Source organism: Balaenoptera borealis, assembly GCF_965194805.1.
Source record: "Balaenoptera borealis genome assembly, chromosome: 4".
Classification (NCBI taxonomy): domain Eukaryota; kingdom Metazoa; phylum Chordata; class Mammalia; order Artiodactyla; family Balaenopteridae; genus Balaenoptera; species Balaenoptera borealis.
Genome location: NC_138861.1, coordinates 136472025 through 136483013, shown reverse-complemented (window position 1 = coordinate 136483013; position 10989 = coordinate 136472025). Strand labels below are relative to the sequence as shown.

General features: G+C 35.3%; 1 protein-coding gene across 10 annotated transcripts in view; it reads left to right on the top strand.

Annotated features, from left to right (window-relative positions):
- Positions 1-10989, top strand: part of MFSD8 (major facilitator superfamily domain containing 8) — a 50773-nt gene that overhangs the window by 29366 nt on the left and 10418 nt on the right. For all 10 annotated transcript variants that reach the window (XR_014243881.1, XR_014243882.1, XR_014243883.1 and 7 more), the window contains 3 exons: positions 5624-5758; positions 8942-9045; positions 9133-9380. Coding sequence is in view for 7 of the 10 variants with exons in the window: in XM_082389779.1 (XP_082245905.1) it covers positions 5624-5758; positions 8942-9045; positions 9133-9380 (487 nt within the window). In the remaining 3 variants the exon portion in view is untranslated. The remainder of the gene's footprint in view (positions 1-5623; positions 5759-8941; positions 9046-9132; positions 9381-10989) is intronic.

Genomic DNA, 10989 nt, shown 5'->3' with positions numbered 1-10989 from the left:
TCATTTGTCATAGATTAGGTGACCATAGGTGTGTGGGTTTATCTCTGGCCTTTCTCTCCTGTTGCATTGATCTATATTTCTGTTTTTGTGCCAGTACCATACTGTCTTGATTACTGTTGCTTTGTAGTATAGTCTGTAGTCAGGGAGCCTGATTCCTCCAGCTCCATTTTTCTTTCTCAAGATTGCTTTGGCTATTCGGGGTCTTTTATGTTTCCATACAAACTGTAAAATTTTTTGTTCTAATTCTGTGGAAAATGCCATTGGTAATTTAATAGGGAATGCGTTGAATCTGTAGATTGCTTTGGGTAGTATAGTCATTTTTACAATATTGATTCTTCACATCCAAGAACATGGTATGTCTCTCCATCTGTTTGTGTCATCTTTGATTTCTTTCATCAGTGTTTTATAGTTTTCTGAGTACAGGTCTTTTGCCTCCTTAGGTAGGTTGATTCCTAGGTATCTTATTCATTTTTGTTGCAATGGTAAATGAGATTGTTTCCTTAATTTCTCTTTCTGATTTTTCATTGTTAGGGTATAGGAATGTATGAGATTTCTGTGCTTTAATTTTTATCCTGCAACTTTACCAAATTCATTGATTAGCTCTAGTAGTTTTCTGGTGGAATCTTTAGGATTACCTATGTATAGTATCATATCATCTGCAAACGGTGACAGTTTTACTTCTTCTTTTCCAATTTGTATTGCTTTTATTTCTTTTTCTTCTCTGATTGCCATGGCTAGGACTTCCAAAACTATGATGAATAATAGTGGTGAGAGTGGACATCCTTGTCTTGTTCCTGATCTTAGAGGAAATGCTTTGTTTTTCACCATTGAGGGTGATGTTTGCTGTGGGTTTGTTGTATATGACCTTTATTATGTTGAGGTAGGTTCCCTCTATGCCCACTTTCTGGAGAGTTTTTATCATAAATGGGTGTTGAATTTTGTCAAAAGCTTTTTCTGCATCTATTGAGATGATCATATGGTTTTTATTCTTTAATTTGTTAATATGGTGTATCACATTGATTGATTTCATATATTGAAGAATCCTTGCGTCACTGGGATAAATCCCACTTGATCATGGTATGTGATCCTTTAAATGTGTTGTTGGTTTCTGTTTGCTAGAATTTTGTTTAGGATTTTTGCGTCTATATTCCTCAGTGATATTGGTCTGTAATTTTCTTTTTTTGTGATATCTTTGTCTGGTTTTGGTATCAGGGTGATTGTGGCCTTGTAGAACGAGTTTGGGAGTGTTCCTTCCTCTGCAATTTTTTTGGAAGAGTTTGAGAAGGATAGGTGTTATCTCTTCTCTAAATGTTTGATAGAATTTGCCTGTGAAGCCATCTGGTCTTGGACTTTTATTTGCTGCAAGCTTTTTAATTACAGCTTGAATTTCATTACTTGTGATTCATCTGTTTATATTTTCTAATTCTTCCTGAATCATTCTTGGAATGTTGTACCTTTCTATGAATTTGTCCATTTCTTCCAGGTTGTCCATTGTATTGGCATATAGTTGCTTGAAGTAGTCTCTTATGAGCCATTGTATTTCTGTGGTGTCAGTTGTAATTTCTCCTTTTTCATTTCTAATGTTACTGATTTGAATACTGTCCCTTTTTTCTTGATGAGTCTGGCTAAAGGTTCATCAATTTTGTTTCTGTTCTCAAAGAACCAACTTTTAGTTTTATTGATCTTTGCTATTGTTTTCTTCATTTCTATTTCATTTATTTCTATTCTGATCTTTATGATTTCTTTCTTTCTACTAACTTCGGTGTTTTTTGTTCTTCTTTCTCTAGTTGCTTTAGGTGTAAGTTTAGATTGTTTATTTGAGATTTTTCTTGTTTCCTGAGGTGAGATTGAATTACTATAAACTTCCCTCTTAGAACTGCGTTTGCTGCATCCCATAAGTTTTGGGTTGTCGTGTTTTCATTGTCATTTGTTTCTATTTTTTTTTTTTAATTTCCTCTTTGATTTCTTCCGTGATCTCTTGGTTATTTAGTAGTGTATTGTTTAGCCTCCATGTGTTTGTGTTTTTTACAGTTTTCTTCCTGTAATTGATTTCTAATCACATAGCGTTGTGGTTGGAAAAGATGCTTGATATGATTTCAGTTTTCTTAAATTTTCTGAGGCTGATTTGTGATCCCAGATGTGATCTATCCTGGAGAATGTTCCACGTGCGCTTGAGAAGAAAGTGTATTCTGCCGCTTTTGGGTGGACTGTCCTATAAATATCAATTAAATCTATCTGGTCTGTTGTATCATTTAAAGCTTGTATTTCCTTATTTATTTTCTGTCTGGATGATCTGTCCATTGGTGTAAGTGGGGTGTTAAAGTCCCCCACTATTATTGCATTACTGTCGATTTCCCCTTTTATGGCTGTTAGCATTTGCCTTATGTATTGAGGTGCTCCTATGCTGGGTGCATAAATATTTATAATTGTCATATCCTCTTCTTGGATCAATCCATTGATCATTATGTAGTGTCCTTCCTTATCTCTTCTAACAGTCTTTGTTTTAAAGTCTATTTTATCTGATATGAGAATTGCTACTCCAGCTTTCTTTTGATTTCCATTTGCATGGCACATCTTTTTCTGTCTCCTCACTTTCAGTCTGTATGTGTCCCTAGGTCTGAAGTGGGTCTCTTTTTTTTTATTATTTTAATTAATTAATTTATTTTTGGCTGTGTTGGGTCTTTGTTGCTGCACGTGGGCGTTCTCTAGTTGTGGCTCGTGGGGGCTATTCTTCGTTGTGGTGTGTGGGCTTCTCATTGCAGTGGCTTCTCTTGTTGTGGAGCACGGGCTCTAGGCACGCAGGCCTCAGTAGTTGTGGCACGTGGGCTCAGTAGTTGTGGCTTGCGGGCTCTAGAGTGCAGGTTCAGTAGTTGTGGCTCACGAGCTTAGTTGCTTAGTGGCATGTGGGATCTTCCCAGACCAGGGATCGAACCCCTGTTCCCTGCGTTGGCAGGCAGACTCTTAACCATTGTGCCACCAGGAAAATCCCTGAAATGGGCCTCTTGTAGACAGCTTATATATGGATCTTGTTTTTGTATCCATTCAGCCAGTCTTTGTCTTTTGGTTGGAGCATTTAATCTATTTACATTCAAGGTAATTATCGATATGTATGCTCCTATTACCATTTTCTTAATTGTTTTGGCTTGTTTTTATGGGTCTTTTTCTTCTCTTGTGTTTCCGTCCTAGAGAAGTTTCTTTAGCATTTGTTGTAGAGCTGGTTTGGTAGTGCTGAATTCTCTTAGTTTTTGCTTGTCTGTAAAGCTTTTGATTTCTCTGTTGAATCTGAATGAGATCCTTGCTGGGTAGAGTAATCTTGGTTGTAAGTTTTTCCCTTTCATCACTTTAAATATATCCTGCCACTCCCTTCTGTCCTGCAGCGCCCTACTTATGTATGTTGGGTTCAGTCTAGAAATTTTAACTCTGTTTAAGCCCTGATCCTGAAGAAAGCTAGTATATTACAAAATCTCTGCCTGGTGTAGGCTTTGTTGACCGTTAGTTACCATATGGCTTTTTAAAAAATATATTTATTTATTTTTAAAACTATTTATTTATTTATTTATTTTGGCTGTACTGGGTCTTAGTTGCAGCACACGGGATCTTTTTAGATGCAGCATGCGGACTTCTCAGTTGCAACACGTGGAGTCTTAGTTGCAGCATGCGAACTCTTAAAGTTGCAGCATGCAGGCGGTATCCAGTTCCCTAACCAGGGATTGAACCCAGGCCCCCTGTGTTGGGTATGCAGAGTTCTACCCACTGGACCACCAGGGACGTCCCTTGTCATATGGCTTTTTAATTTTTAAAATACCTTTCCATTATATTATTAAAATAGTATATTCTTGTAAATATTCCAAACACTACAACTGTATTTCCACATCCACTTCTTTCCCTGGAGGTAACCACTGCTAATACTTCAGTGTGTGTTGTTTTGAAACATTTTTTTCTATACAACTGTAAGTATTAAGGGGTGTGTGTGTGTGTGTCCTTTAAACCAACAAGAATATGTGATATTATCATTTGACAACTTGGTTTTTTCACTTTTCGATATCTTGTAACATTTTTATGCCAGTACATTTTATGCCAGATATACTTGATTTTTTTTTTTTTAATTATTGAGATACATGGAATTTTTAGCTCATCTGATTTTGGGGGTATTTATTTTATTATGGTAAATATACATAACATAAACTTAATATTTTAACTTCTTTTTTCAATTTAAAGGATATAATTTATTCTCTTGTATATTTATTTCCCATTTTTGAACCATGTTATTGGACATGTATTAAACTTGTAGTCTGCTATGATTCTTAGAGCTTTTCTGCCATATTTTCTTTTGTTTTTATTGAGGCCAGATTTGTATATAATAATGTATTTGTTTCAGGTGTACCATTTTAATTACTTTTAATTGCACAATTCAGTGGCATTAAATACATTCACAGTGTTGTGCAACCATCACCACCACCCATTTCCAGAACCTTTTTATCATCCCAAACAGAAGTGCTACACCCATTTATCACTAAGTCCCATTCCCTCTCACCCAGCCCCTGGTTTCCTCTATTCTCCTTTCTTTCTTTATGAATTTGACTATTTTAGGTACTTCATATGAGTGGAATCATGCATCCTTTGTCATTTTTTGTCTTGTATGTTTCACTTGGAATGATGTTTTCAAGGTTCATCCATGTTGTAGCATGTGTCAGAATTTTATACCTTTTTATGGCTGAATAATATTCCACTGTATTTATATACCAATTTTGTTTATCCATTCATCTGTCAGTGGAAATTTGGGTTATTTCCATCTTTTGGCTATTGTAAATAATGCTACTATGAACATTAGTGTACAAGTATCTGAGTCCTTGCTTTCAGTTCTTTTGGGTATATACCAGGAAGTGGATCATATGATAATTCTATGTTTCACTTATTGAGAAACGAGTGAACTATCTTCCAAAGCAGCTCATCTGATTTTAAAATTAAAAATGGTGATTTTTTTTTAAAAGAATGAATATTTGGAATATTTTAAAATTCCTTTTTGTAGCCAGTTAACAGAAGGAGACAGAAAGTAGGAAAAGAAGCTTGGCAAGGAAGGAGACAGATAGTCATATAAAGGAAGAGCAGCATTCGGAGGTAGGGAGAAAAATATGTACATTCAAAAATAGGTATGAAAGAGACAGAGGAAGAGAAAAAAAAATCCCAGAAGTTTCTAATAACTTAATCATAGTAAGTTAATAACTTAATCATAGTAACATTATTTCATTGAAAAGAGACCAGTTTAAATCAAAATACAACCATGATTTTTTAATTATATTAGAATGGTAGGAATTATGGTTGGTTTGTTTCCTTTTCCTGTTTTTCAAACTTTTTGCAATGTTGGACATGTTACTTATATAATTACAGTAAATATTAAAAAATAAAAATGCAAACAGCCAAACTTAGTAGCTTGTGCATGTTACAACAAAATGTCCTTAAAATGTTTTAAAATTTTTGTTTATGTAGATCTGGTGTCATTGTTAAAAGGGATGCAGATTCTTGAATGTGTTGGTATCACTATTAAATCTTACTATTTCAACTTTAAGTAACAATGCCTATGATTGAAATAAAATAAGAATAATTTCTTTTTTATTTTTCTTAGCATTGTTACTCCATTAACAATGGATATGTATGCCTGGACCAGAGAACAAGCTGTGTTATACGATGGCATAATACTTGCTGCTCTTGGAGTTGAGGCAGTTATTATTTTCATGGGGATAAAATTACTTTCCAAAAAGTAGGTTATTTGTCTTTGGTTTTATTTAAAGTCTTTTTTTGTTTTAAAGTGAAACATGAAATAGAGCTAATGATGTAAATGAATATATTAGTAAAATAATATAAAGCTTTTCTGTCATTATGTATGAGTTTTAGTCCTTGAATGTTTGCAAACAGATTTAAAATTTATTAAGGGAGCATATTTCTATACCATGTAGTATGTTCTTTGGTAAAGCAAGATATTTTACAAAGTGAATAATTGTCTTCTAATGTATCTTTTGTATATTATGTTTTATTTAAAGTATTTCTATAAGCGTATTTCATAAAACATTGTTCTGCTGTGAAAGGTTAATGGTTAAGTCTGGAAAATTCTGGTTAAAATCACCAAACTTCTTTACTCTAAAATTTCTAAATCTTCAGTATATATACTATATCACCTTCGTGACAAGAGTACGTAGCATTTCTCAAAGTTAATTGTAACTTTGATCACAGAACACTTTTTTAAAGAAGCATTTGGTAAAAGTATAACTGTAAAGAACACACTAAGGAAAATACTTGTATAAAATTAAGTTCATTCATATAGTCTGGAGTGGGACATTAGTTGATGAATTCAGACAGTTCTAACGATTTAATTATTCCTAAAATATTTTAACAATACTTTAGAACTTTAATAAAGTTCTAAAATCAATTAACAAATATTGAGTCGGTGTGTAGGGTTAGGTGTTATGGGGAATACTACAAAGATTCCTATCCTTATAGAGCCAAGTAGAGGGGCCAAGATACAGATACAGACATAGACATAGATTCATATTCAAAGTTAAATAATAGTACATGCATTACATCTTGCTACAGAAGTAGAGTGGTCCTGCTGATAGGCATTCTTACAGATTATCCAATTTCATGTCCTTCAAAGAGCTTGTATTCTACTGGGGGGAAAGCTAATAAACACAAATGTGAAATCAGGTCATGGGAAGTACTATGAAGAATAGAGCAGAGGAAGAGAATAAAAAGTGGCAAGGCAGGGTTGGGAGAGAGGGGATGTGTTGTTTTGATTGGCTGCTCAAGGAGGGCAGCTCAAACGGAAGTTACATCCAAGCAGAGACCTCAGTGAAGTCAGAGAACAGCCATGCAGTGGCCTGGAACTCTCTTGCCCCAGAAGACTGAGCTTCGTACATTTAAGGGACAAGCAGGAAGGCCATTTTGGCCAGAGCAGAATGAGAGAAATGGCAAATGGGAGAAGATCAGGTTGGAAAGATGTGAAGCCTTGTAGGTATTCTGAGGGTAATGGGAAGTGTTGGGTTTGTTTGTTTTGTTTTAGGAATCTTTGATCTTGTTTGTATATTTCATTTTAAAAATTAATTAATTAATTAATTAATCCATTCATTCTTGGCTGCGTTGGGTCCTTGTCGCTGTGCATGGGCTCTCTCCAGTTGCAGCGAGCGTGGGCCACTCCCTGCCGTGGTGTGCAGACCTCTCATTGCAGTGGCCTCTCCCGTTGCGGAGCATGGGCTCCGGGCGCGTGGGCTTCAGTAGTTGTGGCATGCAGGCTCAGCAGTTGTGGCTCACGGGCTCAGCTGCTCCACAGCATGTGGGATCCTCCCGGGCCAGGGATCGAACCCACGTCCTCTGTATTGGCAGGCAGATTCCCAACCACTGTGCCTCCAGGGAAGTCCCTGTATATTTCATTTTTTGTTATGGAAAATTTCAAACATATGCAAAGGTATAGAGAGAATCATGTACTGAATGTTTAATATCTATTACCCAGCTTCAACAATTATAACCTTGGACAATCTTGATTCATCTATACCTCCACCTACTCCACACTGCCTATCCCCTACACCTGGATTATTTTGAAGCTGATGTTAGACATCATTTCATGTCTTCCATAAATATTTCATTAACTCTAAAAGTTAATGATGACAGCATTATCACATCTAAAAAAATTAACAGTGATTTCTAAGTATCATCAAATATCCAGGGAGTATTCAAATTTTTTCCACTGTCTCAAATTTTTTAAAAAATTTGTTTTGTTTTATATTGTTTTATTTCACAGCTTACTCACTTGACTCAGGCTCTTACGTTTCTTAAGTCTCTTTTAATCTATAAGTTTCTTTTCCATCTCTTCCATCTCTCTCTTTTTCTCCCTTACAAATTGAAGCAACCAAGATGTTTGCCCTATAGTTTCCCACATTTTGGATCTTGCTGAATAAATCCCTGTGGTGTCTTTGTTTTTTAATATTTTCCTATGTTTACTATATTTCTTGAAAATTGGTACTTAGATCTAGAAGCTTGATGAGATTTGAGTTCAGTTTTTTTGGCAAGAATGTTTTATAGGTGGTGGTATGTGCTTACATCAGGAGAAATGTGAAGTTTTGTTTATCTCTTTTTATGATGTAAGTGGCCATTGACCATTCCTTAGATCCATTAATTTATTAATAGATCAATGCAAAATGCTGGTATTTTAATTCTATCATTCCTTTATTTATTTGCTGGAACACTTTATATAAAGAGAACTTTTCCATCACTACCTATTTGGTTATTCTGAGGTACAGTTTTTGTAGGAGAAACAGGGTGATCCTTTCCTTTTATTAACTGATTTTTAAAATAATGAGTGGGTTCCCTAACATCCTCTAAAAATGACCAAGAGTATTTTATTTTAATATAGTATGAATTTATAAATAACATTTTTATGTGTTTCAAGCCATTGTCATTACTGTTCTTTTTGGTGTTCACGTTGTCATATTTTTAGCCAGCTTCCTCAAATTGGCCCTGGGTCCTTTTTTTTGGCCGGGGGGGGGGGCACCCACGCTGTGAGGTCTGCAGGATCTTAGTTCCCCGACCAGGGATCGAACCCGTGCCCCCTGCAGTAGAAGCTCACAGCACTAACCATTGGACCTCCAGGGAATTCCCTCTGAGTCCTTCTAATCATGACTGAGTAGTCACTGGTAATTTCTGTTCTTTCTGGTATGATAAGATGTCCAGGCTCATCTTATATATTTTCTGCCCCAGACCTGACTTCAGCCAGTTTTCAGAGGAGTCCTGGTTCCTTTTAGTGGGAAGTTATATTTTGCATTTATTTTAATTAGTATATCACTAAAAGTATCAAGATATTATTTTATTTATAGTTTTAAAAATTCTAAAAGTAATGAAACTATGTTGTAATACAATGTTTCATTTTTTAATTACAGTTTCTGTCCTTTAACAGGGTTGGCGAGCGTGCTATTCTACTGGGAGGACTCATTGTTGTATGGGTTGGCTTCTTTATCTTGTTACCTTGGGGACATCAGTTTCCCAAAATACAGTGGGAAGGTATAGCTATACATAATTCTATAATGTTAGCCCCTGTTATTCATTTAAATTAACAAGTAATACACTGTACTGATTTTGTTCTTACAGATTTACATAATAATTCAATCCCTAATACCACATTTGGAGAAATAATTATTACTCTTTGGAAGATTCCAAGAGAAGATCACAATGAAGGACCAACTGGTTGCCCAGTTGAACAAGCCTGGTGCCTCTACACCCCCATGATCCATCTGGCCCAGTTCCTCACATCAGCTGTGCTAATTGGAATAGGCTATCCATCCTGTAATGTTATGTCATATACATTATATTCAAAAATTCTGGGGCCAAAACCTCAGGTGAGTCAGCTAGCATGACACTGCAATTGCATGAGGTATACTTGTAAGCAGTCTTGTTTTTTGCTACCATTCTGTATTTTTTTTGTTTTGTTTTTGGCTGTGTTGGGTCTTTGTTGCGTGGGCTTTCTCTAGTTGCTGCAAGCGGGGGCTACTCTTCGTTGCAGTGTGTGGGCTTCTCACTGGGTGGCTTCTCTTGTTGTGGAGCAAGGGCTCTAGGTGCACAGGCTCAGTAGTTGTGGTGCACGGGCTTAGTTGCTCCGCGGCACGTGGGATCTTCCGGGACCAGGGCTCGAACCTGTGTCCCCCGCATTGGCAGGCGGATTCTTAACCACTGTGCCACCAGGGAAGTCCCTGTAATCTGCTGTTTTAAAGAAATATAACAATACGCTGTAAATATTCTCCCATGACATTTAATTTTCTTTTAGGGAATTATTTTTAATGGAGACATATTCCATCTTATGTATGTACCATCATTTATTCAGTCATTTTCCTATTATACATTTACTTATTTCCAGGTTTTACTTATGACTGTTCTTTTTAGTAGCAGTTATTTAAATGGCAACAAAATGAAAATAGTACCTTCCTCTTTATAAAAATTAAATTGATAGTTTTACATTTTCAAGGTAGAAATTAGTGCTCTATTGAAATAAAGCAAAGAGAAAAAAATTTTAACATCAGTATTTTAAAGCTATAATAATAGGTAAAACATTTTGGTAATTTCTAGGTTTTTTAATCTATAAAGTTATATTTTCACATTTTCAAAGTCAAGAATAAAAGCATATTAATTAAAAAAACAATACATGATGGTTATAACAAAATTCAAGTAATTTGAAATGTGTATAGCAGAAAAGGAAGGCTCTCCATACCTCCATCACACTAAAGTCAACCACTGTTTACTTCATTTGTACACTTCACGATATTTTTTATGCCTTTTCAAACATATCCACCCTCATGCCTTTTTAAAAAAAGATAAAATGAATTATATCTCATGTATATAAACCTTTTTTACATCTTGGATTTTTTTTCCCCTTAACATACCGTGGCCTTCTTTCCATGTCAATGCGTATAGAGATGTTATTCTTGTTATAAGATCTTATTCTGTATAAGACCATATTCTTTTAAGCAACTGTTTAGCATTCCATTTATTAAATGTACCATAGTTTATTTACTTAATCCACACTTGACAGACAAGTTATTTACAATTGGAGGATATTAAAAATAATGCTGCATTGCACATTCTTGGGTATATTGTATGGGCTATAGTTTTGGATACAGTAGTTGGAGCAGTGACATTGTGGTATAGCGGAAATTAATACAGTGGAGTCAGCCAAACAGGGCTTCATATCTCTTGGATAAGTTACTTGAATTTTCTGAGCTTTAGCTTCCACATTTGTTAAGTGGGCATAATACCAATCATAGAAATTTGTGAACGTTGGAAACAGTATATGTAGAGCACCTGACACAGTGTCTGGAAAATAGCAAGTACAGAATAAATGGTAGCCTTAAAAAGTAAATTTATGAATCGTTTCAGCAGACAGTGTTTGTTCTTTTACACTTTTATTTTCCTAAACAGTATATCAGATAAGTTTATTGCTCATTATTTGCTGTA